The following is a 25,976-nucleotide window of genomic DNA, read 5'->3' as shown; positions in this document are numbered from 1 at the left end:
CTCAGCACCCTGCATTCTCCTTCTAACATTTACATGCTGCCTTTTTAAAAATCCTTATTTCCCCATCCCAATTTGATCTATTTTTTTCTAATATTGATCAATAACTATTATGCTTTTGCCAAGAACAGGAACCATGTGACAGACCCTCTTAACTTCTTCCCTAATCCTTAAAACACTGCAAAGCAATTTTATAGGTGAGGCCACCAAGGCCCATTGACTTTATAGTCCAAGAAATTAGAGCTAATAAGTAGTTAAGAGAACTGTTTTACTCCAAAGGCTATGCCTCTATTACAGCATACTGTCTCTCTCAATAGTAATAATAGTGATACCAACATCAACAAAACAATAACGAGAGGAGGCAGTAGCAATGGAAGCCTGAGGTTCTGGCCATCTCAGTGCTTTCAATCTCAATCTGTCCTACTGGGCACCTACTGAAAAAATAAAGGATAGCTTTATTTAGGGAGTGTTTAACATAGAAGTCTTTCTATAAAGTAACATGATAATAAATACTGTCTTTAAGGTCTCACAACATAAAGAGAAAATTCTGTCCACTATGGGTAAGTTTCAATTCCTTCGATATGTATGTGTTAAAAGCCTTTTAGCCCTGGCCAGGTAGCTCAGTTGGTTAGAGTGTTCTTCCAACATGCCAAGGTTGCAGGATTGAGTCCCAGTCAGGGCACATACAAGAATCAACCAATAACAGTATGAATAAGTGGAACAGCAAATCGATGCTTCTCTCTCTCTCATTTTCTCTCTCTCCCTCTCCAACTAAAAATCAATCATTAAATTTTAAGCCCTTTACATAAAAGTGAAACTAAGAGACATTGATAAGAGTGTGGTGGTTACAGGGGGAGGGGGGAGAGGGAGAGGGAAAGGGGGAGGGGGAGGGGCACAAAGAAAGCTAGATAGAAGGTGACAGAGGACAATCTGACTTTGGGTGATGGGTATGCAACATAATTGAACGACAAGATAACCTGGACTTGTTATCTTTGAATATATGTATCCTGATTTATTGATGTTGCCCCATTAAAAAAATAAAATTAATAAAAAGCTAAAAAAGAAATAAAAGTCCACCTTTTTTGCTAAGTAATTTAAAATGTCACCTTCATTATATATCAAATATCTATATATGCTTGTTCTATTTTTGTACTTTCTATTCTATGACATTGTTTTGTCTGTCTCCTCTTGGACTAATAACATACTATGTAAATAAAGGTTTGGTAGTATTTAAAAAAAAATTTTTAAGCCCTTTATACAGAAATAAAGGAAAACCTAAGAAACTGTCACAGTACCACACTAATGTAAGATAATAGGGAAAACTAGATGTGCAGTACACTGGAATTCTCTGTACTATCTTTGCAACTTTTTTGTATTGATAATTCTAAAACTATTCTAAAATAATGTTTATTTATTTATTTATTTTCTTTTTCAGGTGAGAGGAGGGGAGATAATGAGGCAGACTTGGGATCCACCCAGCAACCCCATCTGGGGCCAATGCTTGAGTACCCAGCTATTTTTAGTGCCCGATGCCGATGCACTCCAATGGAGCTATCCAAAACACTAGGGGCCATGCTCGAACCAATCGGGCCACTGGCTGCAGGAAGAGAAGAGGGAGAGGAGAGGGAGAGGGAGAAGGGAAGAGGCAGATGGTTGCTTCTCCTGTGTGCCCTGACTGGGAATCAAATGCAGGATGTCCATAGGCTGGCCACTGCTCTATCTACTGAGCCACCAGCCAGGGCCTAAAATAAAGTTTAGTTTTTAAAAAGACTATTCTGTGCTGACTGACCAGTAGTTGTGCAGTGGATAGAGCATTGACCTGGGATGCTGAGGTCCAAGGTTCAAAACCCTGAAGTCACCAGCTTGAGCACAGGCTCATGTGGCTTGAGTGTGGGCTCAGCCAGCTTGCGTACAGGCTCATCAGCTTAAGTGCGGGGTCACCGGATTGAGTGTGGGATCATCGACATAATCTCATGGTCGCTGGCTTGAGCCCAAAGGTTGCTGGCTTAAAGCCCAAGATTGCTGGCTTGAGCCTGAGATCGCTGGCTTGATCAAGGGGTCTCTGGCTTGGCTGCAGCCCTCTGGTCAAGGCAAGTATGAAAAGTAATGAACTAAAGTGACACAACTACGAGTTGACAGTTTTCATCTCTCACCCTTCCTGTCTCTCTCTCTCACTAAAAAAGTAAAAAATAAAGAAAAAGAATAAAGAAAAGATTATGTGGGCCTAACTTGTGGTGGCGCAGTGGATAAGGCGTTGACCTGGAACGCTGAGGTCGCCGGTTCGAAACCCTGGGCTTGCTCAGTCAAGGCACATATGGGAGTTGATGCTTCCTGCACCTCCCCCTCCTCTCTCTCCCCCTTCTCTAAAATGAATAAATAAAATCTTTAAAAAAAAAAAAAAAAATTTCTTATAAAAAAAAAAAAAAAAGATTATGTGCCAACTACTGTGCTGAAAATTAAAGAGAATATTAAAACAAAATGTAACAACATGGATGAACTTCAAAAACATTATGCTAAGTAAGCCTGACCAGATGGTGGCACAGTGGATAGAGCGTCGAACTGGGACACTATGGTCCCAGATTCAAAACCTTGAAGTCACCAGCTTGAGTGTGGGCTCATCTGGAGCACAGGCTTTCTAGCTTGAGCCCAAAGGTTGCTGGCTTGAAGCCCAAGGTCACTGGCTTGAGCAAGGGGTCACTGGCTCTGCTGGCGCCCCCCCCCCATCAAGATATGTATGAGAAGCAATCAATGAACAACTAGGAGTGCCACTACTATAAGTTGACGCTTCTCATCTCTCTCCTTTTCTGTCTGTCTCTCTCTTGCAAAAAAAACAAACAAGCAAATAAACAAAAACATTATGCTAAGTGAAACCAACCAGTCATAAGAGCCAAATTATTGTATGACTACATTTATGTGAAATCCTGGGAATAGGCAAATCTACAGAGAAAGAAAGTGGATTAGTGGCTGAGGGTCTGGGGATAACAGCCAAAGGACAGGGGGTTTCATTTTAGTAATGAAAATGTACTAAAACTGATTGTAATGATGGGTGCACAACTCTGAATATATTAAAAGCCATTAAATTGTATAGTTTAAATGAGTGAATTGTATGGTGCTAGAATTATATCTCAATAAAGCTTTTTAAAAATGTAAGCACAATCCCTATCCCAGTTCAAATGGCTGGGGAGAGAAGGGAATACATTTCTATCAAACAGCTAAACAATAGTGTAATCATTATATGTTTAGGTCACAATAAGTGGTATAAACAACAAGCACTTACGGCAGAAAATCAAGGTGGAGATGGCCAAAAGAAGTTCTGAGCTTTTGGGGTGTTACAGATATTGCTGAGAATCTGCTCCAACTTATAAACCTTCTTTCCAGACAAATACATATATTCACGGATATACAAAAATTTGCATAATATTGCAAGAGATTGACTAAAACTCTTAGTATCACCCATAAACCAGTATGCTAAACCAAAAGATCCTCAGGAGCAGGGGTCATATCTCATTCCTCTCAGATACACTGTAGACATTCAATCAAGGTTTGTTTTGGTGAATAAAGAAATAATTAGAAAGAAGTGAATGAGTGATAATCAATGCTACCATCTGTTAAACACCCACATCCTTTGAGGAATACCTACCATGTGTCTAAATCATGATTCTCCCCCCCCCCTTTTTTTTTATAATAAAGACACAGAAAGAGACAGAGAGAGGGACAGGTACGGACAGATAGACAGAAAGGGAGATGAGAAGCATCAGTTTTTTGTTGCAGCACCTTAGTTGTTCATTGATGGCTTTCTTTTTTTTTTTTTACAGAGACAGAGAGAGAGTCAGAAAGAGGGATAGATAGGAACAGACAGGAACGCAGAGAGATGAGAAGCATCAATCATCAGTTTTTCCTTGCGACACCTTAGTTGTTCATTGATTGCTTTCTCATATGTGCCTTGATGGTGGGGCTACAGCAAACCGAGTAACCCCTTGCTCAAGCCAGTGACCTTGGGTCCAAGCTGGTGAGCTTTGCTCAAACCAGATGAGCCCGCACTCAAGCTGGTGACCTCGGGGTCTCGAACGTGGGTCATCCGCATCCCAGTCCAACACTCTATCCACTGCGCCACTGCCTGGTCAGGCCATTGATGGCTTTCTTATATGTGCCTTGATGGGGTGGGGGGGGGCTACAGCAGAGCAAGTGGCCCCTTGCTCAAGCCAGAGACCTTGGGCTTTAAGTCAACAACCATGGGGTCATGTCTATGATCTTATGCTCAAGCCAGTGACCCCATGCTCAAGCTGGAGAGCCTGCGTTCAAGCCGGCGACCTCAAGATTGTGAACCTGGGTCCTCTGCATCTCAGTCTGACACTCTACCCACTGTGCCACTGCCTGGTCAGGCTAAATCATAATTTCCTTATAGGTTAAGTATTATTATCCCATTTTGCAGATGAGGAAACTGAGGTTAAGTAATTTACGCAAAGCCAAACAGCTACTATCAGAACTAGCATAGGATCTTAGGCTTCTCTGGCTTTAAAACAAATGATTTTCTAACTATTTTATACCCTCTCTCACATAAATGAATGTGTTGGGTTTTAGGCAATGATCAAATTTGGAAAAGTCTTCCAGAGAATGTGAGGTCATAAAGAGTGGGAAATATATAAATAGATGGAAGGAAGGGCAAAATACATAGACAATCCTAAAAATCATAATTAAATCAGATACTAAAAGACTTTGTAAAGTATGTGTGTAAAATGCTTAATCTAACATAAAAAATAGAGAGTAGGCCACTGTGAGCCCCAGGAGACAGGAACTCCAACTGGTTCCCTCACTGTCAGCCATCATACTATGGAGCTCAAGAAGAAAATAACTACAAATAAAGAAAGCCTCATGGTTAACTGAGCTCAAATTCCTAATCAGAGTCTAGCAGCCATTGCCAACAGAGGCCTCTGATGCACTCTGCATTTCAAGGAGAAGGCACAGACTGAACTACCAGTCTCCTGGCACTGAGATCTGCCACATCCAATCAGAACTACACAAGTATATCCATATTTGCATATTTACTGATGAATCGGAGCAGCTCTATAACAACCAATCAGGACAGTGATACTTGGACCAACCAGACAGTATGAATTTGGATTCCTCAATAACATAAAAATGGACCAACAGGGATTAAGGTGGCAATTTCTTTATATAAGTGGGCCCTTAGTCTTCATGGAGAGCACATTTAATTTCCATCAGAGGCTGTGTTTCCTGGATTTGCAAACTGTTTATGTGGAAAAAACTCCTACCCCTTCACTGTACCCCAAATTGGGGGCTCTTGTTGACTGTTGATTGGTGGCAGCAACCTTTTGTCAATAATACGTTGGCTAGTACTTCCCATTTCTGGAGTTAAAGCAGATGACTATAAGGTTCCTCCAGGTCCAAGATCTATCAATCATGACAAGCAGAACAGATCTAGTGAACAGAGTATATATATATATATTTATTTTTTTAATTTCCCTTTTCTTTTTATTTTTTTAGTTTTTATTGATTGGTTTTAGTGAGAGAAGGAGAGAGAGAGAGACAAACACACTGATCTGTTCCAGTATGTACCCTGACCAGAGATTGAACTGACAACCTCCGTGCTTCTGGACGATGCTCTTTTCAACCTTTGTTTCTCATGCACTCATAAACTAATTACTAAAGAAAAAGGAGCCTGACCTCTTCTCCCTTAGTAACTAATTTATTTGTGCCATGAGATGAAAATGGTTGTGTTTAGTCAGGGACACTGACCTTAGTAATTAGTGTGTGTTTGTGCCATGGAGAAAAAAGGTTGAAACCAAGCTATCCAGCCAGGTCAAAAATATATTCTTATATGGGTCACTTCATACAGAGGAGGGAAAATGATCTAGATGAGACTCATTTTTTCCTCACTTTAATTGTTCAGATTTATGAGTTTCTATAATAGCAAAGAATGTAACTATCTAAAAGCCAGGCTTAAAGGTTGACAACTTTCTGGAAGACATTCAAACTGTAGTGTGAACACTCCCTTTCAACTCTGGGAAATGTGCTTCTTCTCCCTGCAATGCTCAGCAGTATTTATCAGGACAAAAGTACCGGTAATCTATTTTGGGACTTTATCTACAAATACCCCCTTCTTCCAGTCAGCAGATAAAGAGCAGCTCCAGCTCTGGAGCAAAGGGAAGAGGAGGGCAGTGACGCTAGTGAATGAATGAATGAGGACACAGCTGCTGCAATGGGTTATGAAAATACTTGTCCCAGAAGCTTGGGAGCCAAGAACCAGGAAAAGACTTCACAGTTACCAAAGAAGCGAAGTCACAGGACAAAACCTATAGTTTGTAAGTAGCTTCGAACACAAGAGCCTCAGCATGGGGGGTGCCAGCAGTGGTCAGGGGCCCATGAGGCAAGAAACTGAAAGCTATTTCATGATGATTAATAGAATATATTTGCATATTAACAAATATTATTTAAAATAGCCTTTTTACTATTACTTATTGAATATATCCTTTGTGCTAAACACTTTACACATATTTTATCAATTAATCTTTTACCAATACCCTGATAGAGACTTTATTTATTTATTTATTTTGTGACAGAGACAGAGAGAGGGACAGACAGGGACGGACAGACAGGAAGGGAGAGAGATGAGAAGCATCAATTCTTCGTTGTGGCACCTTAGTTGTTGATTGATTGCTTTCTCATATGTACCTTGACTGGAGGGCTACAGCAGACTGAGTGACCCCAGCAACCTTGGGCTCAAGCTGGTGAGCCTTGCTCAAATCAGATAAGCTCGTGTTCAAGCTGGCAACCTCAGGGTTTGAACCTGGGTCCTCTGCGGTCCAGTCCAACACTCTATCCACTGTGCTACCGCCTGGTCAGGCGAGACATTATTTATTGAGATAATGTCCTGTTTTACAGAGGAAAATGCAGAAGCTTAGGTCAACTGCCTAAAGTTATAGGCTTGGTAAGAGATATTAAGAATTCAGCCTGACCTGTGGTAGCGCAGTGGATAAAGCGTCGACCTGGAAATGCTGAGGTCACTGGTTCGAAACCCTGGGCTTGCCTGGTCAAGGCACATATGGGAGTTGATGCTTCCTGTTCCTCCCCCCTTCTCTCTCTCTTCTCTCTCTCCCTCTCTCTCCTTTCTAAAATGAATAAATAAAATATTAAAAGATAGTTTAAAAAAAAAAAAAAAAGAATTCAAACCCTGCCTGACCAGGCAGTGGCACAGTGGATAGAGCAGGGGTCGGGAACCTTTTTGGCTGAGAGAGCCATGAACACCACATATTTTAAAATGTAATTCCGTGAAAGCCATACAACGACCTCTGTACGTTAGGCATTATCCAATAAAAATTTGGTGTTGTCCTGGAAGACAGTTGTGATTGGCTCCAGCCACCCGCAACCATGAACATGAGCAGTAGAAATGAATGAATTGTAATACATGAGAATGCTTTATATTTTTAATAATTTTATTAAAGATTTGTCTGCGAGCCAGATGCAGCCATCAAAAGAGCCACATCTGACTCGCGAGACATAAGTTCTTGACCCCTGGGATAGAGCGTCGGACTAGGATGCAGAGGACCCAGGTTCGAGACTCCAAGGTCATCAGCTTGAGCACAGGCTCATCTGGTTTGAGCAAAGCTCACCAGCTTGGACCCAAGGTCGCTGGCTCAAGTAAGGGGTCACTTGGTCTGCTGAAGGCCCCCAGTCAAGGCACATATGAGAAGGCAATCAATGAACAACTAAGGTGTCGCAAGGAAAAACTGATGATTGATGCTTCTCATCTCTCTGCGTTCCTGTCTGTCTGTCCCTATCTATCCCTCTCTCTGACTCTCTCTCTGTCTCTGTAAAAAATAAATAAATAAATAAATAAATAAATAAATAAAATAATTCAAACCCTTGTCTGAATCCAAACCCCACGTTTTCCAGTCTGATCTGACACACTAACTCTTGAAAGAGTAATACCAATTTTTATTTTTTTTATTTTTTTTACAGAGACAGAGAGAGAGTCAGAGAGAGGGATAGATAGGGACAGACAGGAACGCAGAGAGATGAGAAGCATCAATCATCAGTTTTTCCTTGCGACACCTTAGTTGTTCATTGATTGCCTTCTCATATGTGCCTTGACTGCGGGTTTTCAGCAGACCAAGTGACCCCTTGCTTGAGCCAGCAACCATGGGCTCAAGCTGGTGAGCTTTGCTCAAACCAGATGAGCCCGTGCCCAAGCTGGGGACCTCAAGGTCTCGAACCTGGGTTCTCCGCATCCCAGTCTGACACTCTATCCACTGTGCCACCGCCTGGTCAGGCGAGTAATACCAATTTATATTAGTGAAATTCATAGGCTAATAATAGCCTAAATAATCCTACTATTTGTTAAGTACTTGCTATATGCCAAACATCATTTTCTTTAATTCTCACAACCATTCTGTGAGGTAGACAGTTCTCTCATTTTACTGTGAAGAAATCAGAGATCAGCCTGACCAGGCGGTGGCGCAGTGGATAGAGCGTCAAGACTGGGATGCGGAAGGACCTAGGTTCGAGACCCCGAGGTCGCCAGCTTGAGCCCGGGCTCATCTGGCTTGAGCAAAAAGCTCACCAGCTTGGACCCAAGGTCGCTGGCTCCAGCAGGAAGTTACTCGGTCTGCTGAAGGCCCCCAGTCAAGGCACATATGAAAAAGCAATCAATGAACAACTAAGATGTCACAACGAAAAACTGATGATTGATGCTTCTCATCTCTCTCCATTCCTGTCTGTCTGTCCCTATCTATCCCTCTCTCTGACTCTCTCTGTCCCTATTAAAAAAATAAGTAAATAAATAAATAAACTAAAAAAAAAAGAAATCAGAGATCAGAAAGGTGAATCAATATGCCCAATGCACATTGCTAGTAAATGTGTTCTAGCTGACCTTTTCCTAAATTCTTTCAAAACTTTTGTTTATAGTTTTCATTTAGCCATTCTCTTCTTTTATTTATTATTTTTGAGAGAGACAAACAGGGACAGAAAGACAGGAAGGGAGAGAAATGAGAAGCATTAATTCTTTGTTGCAGCACCTTAACTGTTCACTGATTGCTTTCTCCTATGTGCTGACCTGGGGTGGGGGGCGCTCCAGCTGAGCCACTGACCCCTTGCTCAAACTAGCAACCTTGGGCTGAAGCCAGTGACCTTGGGCTTCAAGCTAGTGACCTTGGGCTTCAAGCTAGCAATCATGGAGTCATTTCTATGATCCCAGGCTCAAGCCAACGATTCCCCGCTCAAGGTGGTGAGCCTATGCTCAAGCCAGCCAATCTGTGCTCAAGCTGATGAGCCCATGCTCAAGCCAGCAACCTCAGGGTTTTGAACCTGGGTCCTCAGCATCCCAGGCTGACGGTTTATCCGCTGTGCCACAGCCCAGTCAGGCTAGCCATTCTCTGAAGATGTTTAATACATTGATTATCACTGAGTCTTTATGGCAGTTAGGAACAGATGCAGAGACCTGGGTTTGAAAATCCACACTTCCATTTTACTAGCTATATGACCTTTAGCAAGTCACTTAAGGAATACCTGGCCTCAGATACTGTATGGTTTCATTTATGTGAAATGACCAGAACAGATAAATCCACAGAGACAGAATGTAGATTAGTAACGATTAACAGGGGGTGGACCGGGGGGTTGGGGACTGATACGTGACATGTTATAGGTACAGGGTTTCTTTTCGGAGTGATGAAAATGTTCTGGAATTAGATAGTGGTGATGGCTGCACAATTTTTGGAATATACACAGAAACCATTGAATTGTCCACTTTTAAAGGGTGAATATTATGGCATGTGAATTATATCTCAATATTTAAAAAAAATTCTGGCCTCATACCATAACTGCTACATGGCACTTCTAGGTTGCAACTGAGCTCTGTTAAGCCCAATTCCCTAACTTCCTCCAGGAGTAAATTCAATTTCAAAATACCTGTGGTCATCTCCTGAACTGTAAGTCCATTCGCCTACTATCTCCCCAACTCTCATCCCCACACTGCTTTGCACACTCTCCCTTGATCCAAGCCCCACTGCTTCTCTCCCCCCGTTTCCTCAGGAATCTCTAAAACTCCCAGTGTGTTTTCACTTCAGGGTTTTTGCACATGCTCTCTCTGTCTAAATTCTAACATTCTTTAAGTCTTAGTCATGTAACAACCTCAAGAATACTTTCCTGACTTTGTAGACTTGCTTGGATCCTGCTGTTACACATTCATACAGCACCCAGATTCTTTTTTTTGTGGCACTTATCACAATAAGTTATATATTTAATTAGTCTGTCTCTTTTTCTAGGAATACAAGTTCCATGAAAATAGGAAACTGCTACATTTCAGCATCTAGCACACTCTACATATAGCAAGTGCTCAATAAATATTTATTGATCAATAAATGCCTCCAAACCTTACTTCCTTATCCCTTAAAAAGGTTATAAAAATATTTATCTTATAGAGTTGTTGATATGATTAAATTAGATCAGGCATCCCTAAACTACGCCCGTGGGCCGCATATAGCCCCGAGGCCATTTATCCGCCCCGCCGCACTTCCTGAAGGGGTACCTCTTTCATTGGCGTTCAGTGAAAGGAGCACTGTATGTGGCGGCCCTCCAATGGTCTGAGGGACAGTGAACTGGCCCCCTGTGTAAAAAGTTTGGGGACCCCTGAATTAGATAATATATAAAAAGGGCTTAGTAAGTGCAAGGCACATTGTTAGTAATGGCTGAATAGGTAGCAGTGACAATAGTAGTGGTGATTGTTTAGCTCCTCATTTTTTAAAAAATATATACTTTAGTGTGTGACAAGTACTAAAGATAAAACCATGAACAAAATAGAAAAACTTCCCTGTCCTCCACTTACAGTCTCGTTACTCCAGTAGTGACCAGGATATAAAGAACTTCTTCACAATTTTCCTGGGATTTTGGACTCCCTACCCTTCTAGGCACTGTAAATTTGCTTCCTTTATCCCTGCCTTCTTATATCCTCCTAATTCAAGTCTGTTGGTTTGTTATTTGTTCATATGAACTCTGCACCATGTTAGCCTTCAATGTTTTCACTTGAACTATGAGATTGGTTCCCAAAGTTGCTATTTCTGGGCTGTCACCTTGATCAAGCAATATGTTTTCTGCAGTTTGATGAAAATCAGCATTTGTGTCTTAGATCCACCCTTCTCTATTACTTTTGTTGACTCCAAGAGGTACATGATACCATCTAGTTTTATTCCAGTAAAGCTGGGCTTCTCACTTATCTAAAATTTTAGATAATTATAAGCTAAAAACTTCTTTGGGTCCCAAAGAAAGAGAACTGAGCTAAGAGTTTAAAGTACTAGTCTCAGCTCTACCATGTACATACTATGTAATGTCAACATTTATTCATTCACTTATTCATTCAGTATTTATCAGGTACCTACTTTAAGCCAAGTACAGTGAAGATTGAGTACATACCAACACAAAGAAAACACAGTTGCCTATCCACAAATCTTTCTAGTGAGGAAAGTAGATGTGCAATTTTTTTTATAACATTGCAGTATGAGATCAATATGGACTGTATAGTTCACAAAAAAGGAAGGACTCACAACTGGGAAGGTCAAGGAAGTCTTTCATTCTTCATTTCAAAGATGAGGAAAACCAAGATCATTTTCAAATCAGGAATGTGAAGTACTCAGAAAAGGAAAAGCAGTGGAGTCTTAGGGGGTAGAAAAATCTAGGCTCTACTTCAGTACTAACACTGAAGAGGCTATTGCCCTATAAGCATGGCATTCATTCATACAGGCATTCAAGAGAACATGTGAGAATCTATTATGTACCAGACACTGCCAGTAGCTTTCATTTCCTCATCTTACACTTGCCAGGATTATTTCATAATATTATGAAGATCAAATGAAATTATGCAAATGCAGTTTATTAATTATAGAATAATATAAATATTCCTATTTATATAGTTCTTCACACCTTATAAAGTACTTCAGTCTGACCAGGTGGTGGTGCAGTGGATAGAGCACTGGGACGCTGAAGACCCAGGTTTGAAATCCCGAGGTCACCAGATTGAGCGTGGGCTCATCAGGCTTGAGCATGGGATCATAGACAGGATCTCAAGGTCACTGGCTTGAGCCCAAGGTTGTTGGCTTAAGCAAGGGATCACTGGCTTGGCTGGAGCCCCCTGGTCAAGGCACATATGCAAAAGCAATCAATGAACAACTAAAGTGCCACAACTATGAGTTAATGCTTCTCATCTCTCTCCCTTACTGTCACTTTGTCCTCTCTCTCTAAAAAAATAAAGAAAGAACTTTTACATTATCTTCTATAATCTTTTAGATTATAAACAACAATTTCATATAGCAAATTTCATATAGCAGGCATCATGAGCTGCATTTTACAGATGTGAAACTGAAAGAGAAAGAGGTCAAATAACCTGCCTTAGGTCATATAGCTAGCAAGAAAATAGAACCTAAGTCTAATGCAATCCCATTGGTTTTCTCTATAACCATAAAGTAGTAACTAACACTTCCAGACAGGCTGAGACAAGGATGGTCATAAGACTGACTGATCATGATTAGGTGCCAAAACATAATAGCAGTTAGTTCAAAAAATAAACAGGCATGTTAGCTGGAATAATCAGAAATGTTTTATGTAAAAGATAAGATGAACTGGGCTGAAGGATGGAACACTTGGATAAGTGGTGAGAAGGGTGAGAGCACTCCAGGTGAGAAGGCTCCATAAGATCAAGGATCAGATCCCAGACCAGGTGGTGGCACTGTGGATAGAGCACTGGCCTGGGATGCCAAAGACCCAGGTTCGAAACCCCGAGGTCGCCAGCTTGAGCATGATCTCACCAGCATGAGCACGAGGTCCCCGGCTTGAGCATGAGATCATACACATGACCCCATGGTCTCTGGCTTGAGCCCAAAGGTAGCTAGTTGGCTTGAAGCTCAAGGTCACTGGCTTGAGTTCAAGGTCGCTGGCTTGAGCAAAGGGTCACTCGCTCTGCTGGAGCCCCTCCACCACCCTCGTCAAAGCACATATGAGAAAGCGATTAATGAACAACTAAGGCACTACAACAAAGAATTGATCCCTTCCTCTCTGTCCCTATCTGTTCTTCTCTCTGTCTCTTTCTCTCGCTAAAACAAAACAAAACAAAAAAACAAGGAAGAATTCTGCATTGGCAAATAAAGGAGTGACTATCTGGACAAAGCAGCAGAGCAGATGGAAGAGTGGTCTACCAGGAGTCTAGAAGGGAGCAGTGGCATCACACTTGGAAGGGCCCTATATGCCCTTAAACCTTCAAGTGATGGCCTAATGACAGATATCCATGGGCTCTTCTGGAGCCTAGAATGACCAAAAACAGAATTCCTTGAAAAATGATCTCTCCCTTTCAGCATTCTCAGAATCAAGGCCAATAAGCAAGAGCATGGACTCACCAATCTGATCATCTTTAACTTCCCGATTTTTTTTCTATTATCTTTTCACCAGATTGGCCCAATTCTCATAATTTGGCTAAGGTGAACAACAGTACGTTATTTCATACAGAATGACGTGAGTTTTGGAGTCCTTAAGGAAACAAAGCTAAAGAAATTCAGGGGCTGCCCCAAGACAACTGCTAGTGGATCCATGAGCAGCAATGATCATGCTAATCTATGTATCATGGAGATTTAGTCACTACAATTAATACCTAAAATAAAATTTTAACATAAATTGCTAAAAAAATAAGTCATTATTCTAAGCAGCCTGGTATAACTGCATGAGCACACTGAAATCTGTTCAATCTATTTGTCAAGAGGACAAGGGAAGTCGAAGGAATGCATTCATGGTGGTTCACACGGTTTTACTGCAGTTCCTTAAGATTTTATAAGTAAAACTGTATTTCATCACTATCCTTCCCTTATCACCAAGTAGCCTCACATCCCAATCGGTTCAGCAAGTCAAAAACAGTATTCTCAGAGAAAATTCTGGAAGTTGATGAGTTAACGCAAAAAATAAAGTGACCTGCTCAAGGTTATGCTGGGACCTATACTGGTGTCTGATTCCCATAGTGGCGATCTTCCCTTTCCAGGCGAAGAGAGTAAGTAGCAAGTGATTTACGGTGGGGTGTGTGGCGCGAAGGGTTGTGCGGCCGGGTGCACCCGGAGTGGAGAGGAGAGAACGCACCCTTCGCCTACAAAGCCCCCGCATGTGCTGCCCGGAAGAGCCTTGTTTTCGCCAGTGTCTATACCCGGATGTCTGCAGAGGCGGCGAAAGTACAGGCCACCCACAGCTCCACCACCTCCCCCGCGCCCCTCGTTGGTGGAACCCGCCTTACCTTTCCCAGAGCTCTGTTCATCCTTTGCTACTGAGACCTGTTATTGTGCAAGATGAAAATCGCTCAAGCAGCTTCGCTCCCTGGGCGGACGACAATGCTGAAGGACCAGCCTCGCTTGGGTCCAGTAACAATATCCGACTTACACTCATTCAGCTCCCACAGTACATTGGTTCCGGCAGTTTTTTGAGACTCAACGTTCAAAATTTTCACGCCTTCCCTAACCCTCCCCCCCCCCCCCCGCCCCCAGCGCGAAGACTCCACCTTCACTACAGCTAGGTGTCACCTTCACTGTTTTCTACAGTCAGAACTTATTGCTGTCTCTTGTTGCCCAGATACCTGACACACAATTCTGCTGTTAGGCAGTGGTGGGATTCAAATAAACAACTAGTTCTCTGCCCTAATGACCATTTTAAGTACAAAAAAAAAAAAAAAAAAAAAATGACATACTGAAATGTAGTTCATTATTTCATGCATTTAATACTTAAATAAGAACAATAAAGCCCTGGCCAGTTCGCTCAGTGGTAGAGCGTCGGCCTGGCGTGCAGGAGTCCCGGGTTCGATTCCCAGCCAGGGCACACAGGAGAAGCGCCCATCTGCTTCTCCACCCCTCCCCCTCTCCTTCCTCTCTGTCTCTCTCTTCCCCTCCCGCAGCCAAGGCTCCACTGGAGCAAAGTTTGCCCCGGCGCTGAGGATGGCTCTGTAGCCTCTGCCTCAGGCGCTAGAATGGCTCTGATTGCCGCAGAACGATGCCCCAAGATGGGCAGAGCATCACCCCCTGGTGGGCGTGCTGGGTGGATCCCGGTCGGGCGCATGCGGGAGTCTGTCTGACTGCCTCCCCATTTCTGGCTTCGGAAAAATACAAAAAAAAAAAAAAAAAAAAAAAAAAAAAGAGGTACACAAAACTAGATTGTTATAAGAAAGTTTTAAAATATTAAGGAAAAATATTAAATAATACCTGACAAAGAATAAAACTGTTACGTAAAATATTGCTGACTTGAGCAAGGGGTCACTCCATCTGCTGTAGCCCTTAGTCAAGGAACATATGAGAAAGCAATCAATGAACAACCAAGGTGCCGCAACAAATAACACTGGGGAACAAAATTTTTGTTGCATCCTCAAAAACACTTGTTCTTACCTAATTCAAGTGTGCTGATCTCAAATCTGACATTAGTTTTTCTCTGTAAGCTTCAGTTTTTTTGCAATTCAAGATTTTAGGTTTTCATCTTATTGTAAAATTTTCAACATTTAGTTTAACAATGAAATAGAATGTCTTCTTGGGCATCATTTTTGTGAAAATATAATAATTTATACAATGCAATAAATACACTAGTACACTAAAAGATATGATTGCATCAGAATTTGTCTACAATTTTGAAATAGAACATATTAAAACACTTATTTTAATCATAAAATTAGCGGAAAACATTTAAATTCTATTCAGGCAAAAAATTGTGTTTGTAGCTCTTGCGTTTGTGTACTTGTTGAGGACAATCTCATTTGATGCTCCAGCAATAGTCTGTTCATCACTAACAGCTCCAAGGTGACTGTTCAGGAAGTGAAACTTAACACTCATGTTACATCCAATTTCACGAGAAGCCAACAGCATCCTTTGAACCAGAAGTTCATACTTTCTGCTTTTTTGTTGCCAAGGAAGTTCTCTGTAACTGCCACAAAAGACTGCCATGCTGCTTTCTCCTCTTCATTCATCTTCCTGGCAAATTCCTCATGTATGAGGTTTTGAGTTTGAGATCCATCGAATACACCTGCTTTTATCTTCTCGAAAGACAAGGCAGGAAAAGCAGAAATAATATGTTGAAAGCATTCACTTTCTCTATTCAAAGCCTGAACAAACTGCTTCATTAAGTCAAGTTTGATGTGAAGTGGGGGGGAAATGATCCTATCTCAATTAAATACAGGTTCATTCCCAATATTTTGCACCCCTACTTCCAGAGCTTTGCGTTTCGGCCACTCCTTCTGTGTCCAGTGTTTCTCCTGAGCTCGGCTGTCCCACAAACACAGAAAGCAAGGATACTTCGTGAAACCTCTCTGTTGTCCTAGCAGGAAATTTACCATTTTAAGATCCACACAAATGATCCAGTTATGCTCCTCATACTGCAGAAAGTCAAGGACAACTTTTATGTTATTATAATCTTCTCACAGATGAGTTGAATACCCAATTGGAACCACTGCATAAACATTACCGTTGTGTAGGAGAATACATTTCAGACTCCGTTTAGAACTGTCAAGAAATAGCCTCTATTCTGTTGAACTGTAAGTAGTAACACCTAGCTGGCTGAGAAGACTACTGATATCATGACAGTAAACAAAGTGTTTGTCTTTGGGAAAAAAATCCACAAAAATTTGTTCACGCTTCCTGAAATGAGATACTTTAGCTGACCGGTGAAGTATCATTCTTTTCTTGAAGCCTGGAAAGTCATTCAATTCGGGTTGGCTAAACTGCTGAGGGGTTAATGACTGCTTGGCATCAGAAGACCCTTCAGATTCTACAACCATTTCCTCATGCATCTTATCAAAATACACTTAATCACCATGTTCACTTTCTTGGTCCTCAGAAGAAATAAAAACCATTGAAAACTGGAACTGGGAGTGTCTCAGAGTTCGGGATAGGTTGTATTGCTGAAGGAATATTAGGATATGCGATCACGCCGTTTTTTTCTTGCCGATGCCCTTTGTATGAATCAGACAGAAATAACAATCATTGCTGTGGTCATTAGGTTCACGCCAAACCATGGGAATACCAAAAGGCATTTCTTTGCATTTTCCTTTTGTCCAGTCACGAAGCATTTCCTCACAATTATGGCACACAATATGAGGAGCCCAATTCTTGTCTTGATCGCCAAGGGGAACTTGAAAATAGGCAATATATGCACGTGTCACAAATGATGAAATATTGTGCTTTTGACGTGGAAGTGTGTAACAGCCACATATATAACAGAAGGTACCAGGACTATTCTTACATTTATGCCTACTAGAAGAAGCCATGATTCAATCTTAAAATAAGAGGGTATTTTTATCAGATAATGATTTTTTACATTTAAAACCAACTACAATTATATAAAAGTGATGTTTGTAAAACATTAATTGCCTTGTGGTTATGTTCAATCCAAGAGCTGTTGCCCTTTAACTCCAATTTAAAAAACAATGCATGCCATTAACTGTAACAAGAAGAAATTAAAATTGCATAACAACTAGAGCATGCACCAAAAAAACGAATTTCAGATTTGGAATCAGCGATGCAGAAATATATAGAAAAAGTTCTAAAACCTCATGCAACGAAAAATGAAAAAAAATTTGTTCCCCAGTGTGATGCTTCTCATCTCTCTCCCTTCCTGTCTGTCCCTATCTGTCCCTCTCTCTGTCTCTCTCTCTCTCTCTGTCACACACACACATACACACAAAGATTGTAATACTCTAGATCCCTATATGACTGTAAAGTCTCTAAAGTGGCTCTAAAATCTTGTAATTCTTGTGGAACAACTTTACAAAATTTAGAGGATGAAGTTGTGGACTAGTGATTTTCAACCTTTTTTGAGCCGCGGCACATTTTTTACATTTACAAAATCCTGGGGCACACCACCTACCAAAATGACACTCTAACACAGTACATATTATACATATAGTTAATAATATAGTTTCTAAATGTATTTATACTCACTTAGTGTGAAACCTGGGCCTGTTTCGATGAACACAAAAGGGATATCCTGGCAGGAATGGTAGAAAGACACACACGAAGCTCTTCCTCAACAGTTCTCAGTCTCTCTCTGTTTTTAGTTTTTATCGCAGTCAAGCTTAAAAGCTCAGCTCACATAGATATGTGATTGAAAATGGGAGCAATGTCAAAATAGCTTTGTTGGCCAGAATGGGGAACTCCTTGGCAACAGATAACCAAAAACTGTCCAAACGAAGATCAGCAAACTTTAGCTTTAAAGTTAGATAATATTGTGATGCATTGTGATGCATTGGCATTGTATATCACCCTTTTTTTCTTTTAAAAAGAAAAAGGTCAAATATCTATATACACCATCAGGATAGACATAACCAGCTGAGGCTGAGGCTTCATCTAGTGGTGGCAACATTTACCTACAGTCCTGACCAGGATTAGAAATCGGGACCATGGGAGGAGTAGCAGCTTCAACTACTCACCGTAGCCACACAATGACAAGTGTGTGGCAGCCCGAGCAGGGGACCTTCCTGGGTGTGGATGAGAGGCGGCCTACTATTGGTTCATCGCTAGTGGTCGGGATGAATCCTAAAAGGTGATTGGTCAGTGAGCGTTCCCTGTGCCTCCACTCTTCCTGTCGCTGATAGCTGGAGGGATTGTAAGGGGAATGTTTTTTGTTCGGATGGAGGTGGCTGGTGGCGGGCCGGATAAATAGCCTCTGCAGGCCGTATCCGGCACAAGGGCTGTAGTTTGGGGACCCATGTTTAATTTCCCCACGGCACACCTGACCATGTCTCACTGCACACTAGTGTGCCGCGGCACACTGGTTGAAAAACACTGGACTAGAGGACTAGCTAGTTCTTACCTGCCTCTCCTATTCTATCTGCCCCACCTCCAATCAGCTATTTTTTTAAAGGGTTTTATTTATTGATTTTAGAGAGAGGAGGGGGAAAGAGAGAGAGAGAAAGAGAAAGGAGGGAGGGAGAAATGGGAAGCATCAACTCATAGTAGTTGCTTCTCCTATGTGCCTTGACCCAACAAGCCCAGGGATTCCAACAGGAAACCTCAGCATTCCAGGTCCACACCTTATCCACTGCACCACCACAGGACAGGCCAATCAGCCATTCACTTAGAATTGGAAGTGCTTAAATGCCCATTGGGAAAATATGAAAATAATGGCATATTCATTCATTCATTCACAGAATACTTTATAATATGCATATAATTAAAATGACAAAGAAAAATACTTAGTATGTAACAATACACAACTTTTTTTTATTTTATTGATTCTTTTTAGAGAGGATGGGAGAGACAGAAAGAGAGAGAGATAGGAACCTAACTCTGCTTCTGTAAGAGCCCTGACTGAGAATCAAACCGGGAACCTCTGTACTTCCGGATGATGCTCCAACCAACTGAGGTATCCAGCCAGGGCTACAGAACTTTTTGTTTGTTAACACAACTTCCTTACAACATTGCCCCAATTGTGTTAAAACAGGAGGAAAAAATAAGTAAGAATGACCAAAGGTATCATTTTTACTTTTGGTTGACAGGATAATAATTTCTATGGCTGAATAATATTATGTTGTATGAATATACAATTTGTTTATTCATTCTTCCATGGATAGACACTTGGATTTTAATCGCAATGCCTTTCCCAATTTCCCAATCTTCTAATTTAAGCATGTATTTTATAATAAAAAATTGTTTTACGTTCAATCGTGTCAGGACACATGTGGCGCAGCTCAATTTATCTCGGAGTTGAGGGATAGAGATGGGTGCTCTCAAAGGAGCTGGGGGAGTCAGCGGGGCTTTGACAGAGCTTTGAAGGGGAGGGATTAGCACTGGATGCCGCGGGGACTGATAAACTCAGCCGGAGTTCAAACCGGAAGCGCTGACGGTGGCACCTACCGGGCAAAATCCAGTAATTACGTGGCAGCTACAAATGGCCAACAATGCAAACTTGGTCCAGATCCCCTGCAACGCCCTCCGGAGGATTTCGGTCCCTCCCATACTCCCGCCTCTTGCCTGTCCACGTTGGTCCGGTGAGCCAAGTTTGGCATCAGGGACCGCCCTATCTCTCACAGGCCCCAAAGGCCCGGGGCCCTGCCCCATGGGGCTGGCCAGTCTGAGTGTGGCAGCACGCAGGAGGGTGGGGCCCTTTGCTTTCACCGCTTCAGCTGTACTTGTCCAACGTTTCTCCTTAGTCACTTACAGTGGTTTGCCAGTAGGGAGCTGGGCGTTTGTGTTAAGTGGAGACATCGCCCGCGCCGCCTCCAGTTCCCTGGAGGCCTGTGGACTTTAGTTTTGCAGAGATGATGTCATCATAAAACGTTTACATGGTCCTAATGCCCGTGGTTAAGGTCTCAGAACCGCTGAAAATCCGAGAGAGGGTGACCATATAATTTATTGTTTAAACTAGGACAACTTTGAGAGCCTATTTACGATTGGCCCAACAGTGGTAAATGTGGACTGTTCTGGAACTTACAACCACCCTACTTAGAAATCCCCAGGTCCTAGGCACAGCGCATTTGTACTTTTGAAAAATTGCAGTAAAGTGTATATAACATAAACTTTTCTATTTTAACCATTTTAAATGAACAATTCAGTGGCATTAACTACTTTTACATTATTGCACAACCAACACCACAACAGTTTACAAAATTTTTCATCACTCCAAATCCAAACTCTTCACATTAACCAATAACTCCATCATTACCACCTCCCACCAGCCCCTGATAATCTCTAGTCAACTTTGACTCTTTGAATTTGCCTATTCTAGATATTTCACATTAGTAGAATCATGCAATATTTGTCCTTTTCTTTCTGGCTTATTTCACTCAGAATGTTTTCAAGGTTCATATATGTGGTAGCATGTATCGATTTCCTGAACCCTTCATTCCATTTATGGCTGAATAATATTACATTGTATGAATATACAACAATTTGTTTATTCATTCTTCCATTGATAGACACTTGGATTTTCTACTTTTTGGCCATTGTGAATAATGCTACTATGAACATTCCCATTAGAATGTATTTTTAGTTACTGCTTTCAGTTATTTTCTTAGGAGTAGAATTAGTAGGTAATGTCATAATTCTATATTTTAACTTTTTAAAAATATTTTTAAACTTTTAAAAATATTTTTCTAAAGTGAGAAGCAGAGAAACAGAGAGACAGACTCCCACATGCGTCTGACCGAGATCCACCTGACATGCCCATTAGGGGGCGATGCTCTGTCCATCTGGGCCACTGCTCTGTACCAGCCGAGTCATTCTAGCACCTGAGGAGGAGGCCATGGAGCCATCCTCAGTGCCTGAGCCAACTTTGCTCCAATGGAGCTTTGGCTGCAGGAGGGAAAGAGAGAGAAAAAAAAGGAGATGGGGAAAGGTGGAGAAGCAGGTGAACACTTCTCCTGTGTGCCCTGGCCAGGAATCGAACCAGGGACTTCTACAAGCCAGCCAATGCTTTACTGCTGAGCCAACCAGCCAGGGCCATATTTTAACCTTTTGACTGCCATACTGTTTCCACAGCAGCTGCATCATTTTGCATTCCCACCAGCAATGTACAAGGGTTCCGCTTTCTTCACGTCCTCACCAATACTTTTCTGATTTTTATTTTTATAGCCATAGAGTAGATGAGAAATGTTATCTCATAGTTTTGATTTGTATTTCCATAACAACTAATGATGTTGTGCATCTTGTCATGTATTTGTATATCTTCTCTGGAGAAATTTCTATTGTTGTTTGTCCAGTTTTGAAATGTTGAATTGTAGGAGTTCTTTATATATTTTGGATATTTAAACTCTTTTCATATGTATTTGATTAGCAAATATTTTCTCCTATTCTGTGGGTTGTCTTTTCACTCTCTTGATAGTATCCTTTGATACACCAAATTTTTTATTTTGGCCAAGTCCAATTTATCTATTTTTTCTTTTTTTCTTTGTGCTTTTGGTGTTACATTTAAGAAATCATTGCCAAATTCAAAGTCATGTGACCCATCTCATTTTACAGATGAAGAAACTGAAGCCTATAGGGCTTCAGTTAGAAGTTAATGACAGTGAAGTTTATAGGGCTTCATTAGAAGTTAATAACAGCTGGAACTAAAATTCAGAGCTCTATTTACAACCAGGAATAAGAAAATATAATAATATACTTGTTAAAAATTTTATATTATTGATTTTTTTTTTTTACAGAGACATAGAGAGAGTCAGAGAGAGGGACAGATAGGGACAGACAGACAGGAATGGAGAGAGATGAGAAGCATCAATCATCAGTTTTTTGTTGCGACACCTTAGTTGTTCATTGATTACTTTCTCATATGTGTCTTGACCGTGAAGCTACAACAGACCGAGTGACCCCTTGCTCAAGCCAGCGACCTTGGGTCCAAGCTGGTGAGCTTTAACTCAAACCAGATGAGCCCATGCTCAAGCTGGTGACCTCGAGGTCTCGAACCTGGGTCCTCCGCATCCCAGTCCGATGCTCTATCCACTGCGCCACTGCCTGGTCAGGCATATTATTGATTTTTGAGAGAGAGGAAGAGAGTGTGAGAGAGAGAGAAACATTGATTTGTTGTTCCACTTATTTATGCATTCATTGGTTGATTCTTGTATATCCCCTGACCAGGTATTAAACCTGCAACCTTGGCATCTAACAAACAGCTATCTGGCCAAGACAATGATATACTTTTAAAAACATTGTCAAGTTTTATCTTAATAATAAAACAATATAATAGAGTAAACATTCAGAACAACTTTGCTCCTAGAATAAACAGAGGTTATATAAATAGTTCAAATTATTATGACAATAGACAACTCTGATTGGATAATTTTTGGGTCAGTTATAAACTAACAAACAAATGAAAGTTGATGTCTTTGATAAAGAAATAGATAGGGTTGGCCTTGTCCAGTTGGCTCAGCAGTAGAGCATTGGCCCAGCGTGTGGAAGTCCCAGATTCGATTTCTGGCCAGGGCACACAGGGAGAGCGCTCATCTGTTTCTTCACCCTCCCCCCTCTGCTTTCTCTTTGTCTCTCTCTTCCTCTCCTGCAGCCAAGGCTCCATTGGAGCAAAGTGGGCCCAGGCGCTGAGGACGGCTCCATGGACTCGGCCTCAGGCGCTAGAATGGCTGGTGCAACAGAGCAATGGCCCAGATGGGCAGAGCATCGTGCCCTGGTGGGCATGCCCAGTGGATCCTGGTCGGGCACATGCAGGAGTCTATCTGACTGCCTCTCCACTTCTAACTTAGGAACAACACACACACAAAAAGAAAGAAAGAAAGAAAGAAAGAAAGAAAGAAAGAAAGAAAGAAAGAAAGAAAGAAAGAAAGAAAGAAAGAAAGAGAAACAGGATCCTGTTCTATATAAACATAAAATTTATAGAATGGGCTTTTAATTCATGGCTTGGGATACTAAGATTTTAGAAATCTAAATATTTTCTGAGTTACTAGAGGAGCTCCCTGTTGAAATCAAGAGCCCAGGCCCTGGCCGGTTGGCTCAGTGGTAGAGCGTCAGCCTGGCGTGCAGGAGTCCTGGGTTCGATTCCCGGCCAGGGCACACAGGAGAAGCGTCCATCTGCTTCTCCACCCCTACCTCTCTCTTCTTCCTCTCTGTGTCTCTCTTCCCCTCCTGCAGCCAAGGTTCCACTGGAGCAAAGTTGGCCCGGGTGCTGAGGATGGCTCCATGGCCTCTGCCTCAGGCACTAGAATGGCCCTAGTTGCAACAGAGCAATGCCCCAGATGGGCAGAGCATTGCCCCCTGGTGGGCATGCCTGGTGGATCCCAGTCGGGTGCATGCGGGAGTCTGTCTGACTGCCTCCCCATTTCCAACTTCAGGAGGAAAAAAAAAAAAAGAGCCCAAGTGTCATTTTTACTTGAAATTATTTTCACCAGTATACTTGAGTAGAAATCCTCTTGCAAAATGGACGTAAGTACGCATGTATGTAGTTTAAAAGCATTTTATTCAACAACTCTCTACAAAGAACTTTAGATCTGTTAGCGTCTTTATTCTTATTTTATCCACTAATTTTTAAAATAAATACTAGGAATTTCTCTTTCTCTGAAATGTCCATGAAACATTTTGTTAGGGCTTGAAAAAAGCTAGTTCTTCTATCATGTAACCAAAGTCAAGATGAATGTGGTGAGCCAAATAGATAACATATGGAAGGGAGCAAGATCTCAAATGCTCCTGGGCATTTTAAAATAGCATAATTTTTTTTTTCTTCAATACTCTAAGGTTTGTGATAGCAAGCAATTAATTAGAAATCACAAGGATAGAAGGGAGGAATTCTTAGACCCTGCCTTAACTGGAGTAGTGGTAATGATGGTGGGGTAATTCACATATTATATTGTGGGGATTTGTTTGTTTTCTTTTATTAATTTTTATTTTTATTTTTTTTACAGAGACAGAGTCAGATAGAGGGACAAATAGGGACAAACAGATAGGAAGGGAGAGTGATAAGAAGTATCAATTCTTCGTTGTGGCACCTTAGTTGTTCATTGATTGCTTTCTCGTACTTGCCCTGACTGGGGGGCTCTAGCCGAGCCAGTGACCTCTTGCTTATGCCAGTGACATTGGGCTCAAGCCAGCAACCATGGGGTCATATCTATGATCCCAAGCTCAAGCCAGAAACCCTGCGTCAAGCTGGTGAGCCCGTGCTCAAGCTGGATGAGCCCATGTTCAAACTGGGATCTTGAGGTTTCAAACCTGGGTCCTCTGCATCCCACTCCGACACTCTATCCACTGCGTCACCATCTGGTCGGGCCACATTCCAGTTTTAGAACATTTATATTTTACCTAAGAGATCCGTGTGCCTCCTTGTAGTAACTACTCACCTTTAAGAGCAGATTCAGTGAACGATTTTCAGTCCATATCTTATATAACTGCTTTGATGTATTTAGCAGTGCTAACCCCACCTTTCCTTTGAAAACTTTCTCTTCCTTTCTTACTGGTCAGCACTCTTTCTTGGTTTCCCTCCTAACTTTTTAGTATTTCTTATTTAGTATTTCTTTACAAGTTACTTTCTTTGCCTGAATTTAAATATTGCTATTCAATAGGGTTCTTTCCTGAGTTCTCAACCTACTCTTTATTTAGGTAATTATAGTACAACCATTCTCATAACTACAACTGCCCCCTGTAAACTGATAACTCCAAATTCTCATATTTCTAGCTCAGACTTGTGACCTGGGCTCTAGACTGGTACAGTGCAAAAAGACTTACTGTATTTCCCCATGTATAAGATGCTCCTATGTATAAGACTCACCTTAAATTTTGGGACCAGAAACTTGAAAAAAAATGTATTACATAAAGTTATTGAACTCAAGTTTTATTCATCATAAAATGCATACAACTCATCATTGTCAAAACTCCCATTCATTAGCTTGTACTCATCTGTGTCTGATGACCAATCACTGTCTTCAACAATGAGCACAAAACAAGCATGAAAAAGTGGGAAATCAAGTAAAAAAATCTACAACCACTGTATAAGATGCACCCAGTTTTTAGACCCCAAATTTTTCGAAAAAGTATGCATCTTATACATAGGGAAATACAGTATTATCAATAGTGGTTCTTCTCTTGATCTTTGGCTATAATAAAATGCAAATAGAAAACTCATTTCAAAAAAAGAAAACTCATTTCACCTTCTTCACTAGTCCCCCTACTCGCCCCTCACAAACAGATCTCTGGGGACCAAAATGTATGAAAAACTCCTGAAGTTAATTAAGGAAAACAAACTAGTTGAGATATTAAAAAAAAACCACTTCATCAAATTAGGAGATAAATTCATTCTTCTTGGAGGAGGGAATTAAGATTTGCCCAAATATTACCAAGTTCCAAGTGGTGTATAAAATATGAAATATACACATGATATCTGAAGTCTATAGACCATAATAGGTATATTCTCCTTAGTAGATATTGTAAGGTAGAGTTTTAATGTACTTGCATCTCTGTTACTTTATTCTAATTTGTTCTTTTTTTTTTCTTAACATATCTGTCTCACCAGGAGATTGATATAAACTCAAGAACAAG

At 41.2% G+C, this 25,976-nt stretch overlaps 1 protein-coding gene across 3 annotated transcripts in view; it reads right to left on the bottom strand.

Annotated features, from left to right (window-relative positions):
- Positions 1-25,976, bottom strand: part of MRPL48 (mitochondrial ribosomal protein L48) — a 358,297-nt gene that overhangs the window by 66,961 nt on the left and 265,360 nt on the right. Inside the window, exon 1 of one of the 3 annotated variants that reach the window (XM_066368430.1) lies at positions 19,863-19,979. The exons of 1 other annotated variant lie outside the window; for it this stretch is intronic. In XM_066368430.1, the coding sequence (XP_066224527.1) occupies positions 19,863-19,964 (102 nt within the window). In that variant the 5' untranslated portion in view covers positions 19,965-19,979. Of the gene's footprint in view, positions 1-14,272; positions 14,452-19,862; positions 19,980-25,976 lie in introns of those variants that run through there. One more of the 3 variants, XM_066368450.1, reaches the window with a different exon arrangement.

The sequence above is a fragment of the Saccopteryx leptura genome, chromosome 1 (genome assembly GCF_036850995.1).
Source record: "Saccopteryx leptura isolate mSacLep1 chromosome 1, mSacLep1_pri_phased_curated, whole genome shotgun sequence".
Lineage (NCBI taxonomy): Eukaryota > Metazoa > Chordata > Mammalia > Chiroptera > Emballonuridae > Saccopteryx > Saccopteryx leptura.
This window is presented reverse-complemented; position numbering and strand designations above follow the sequence as displayed.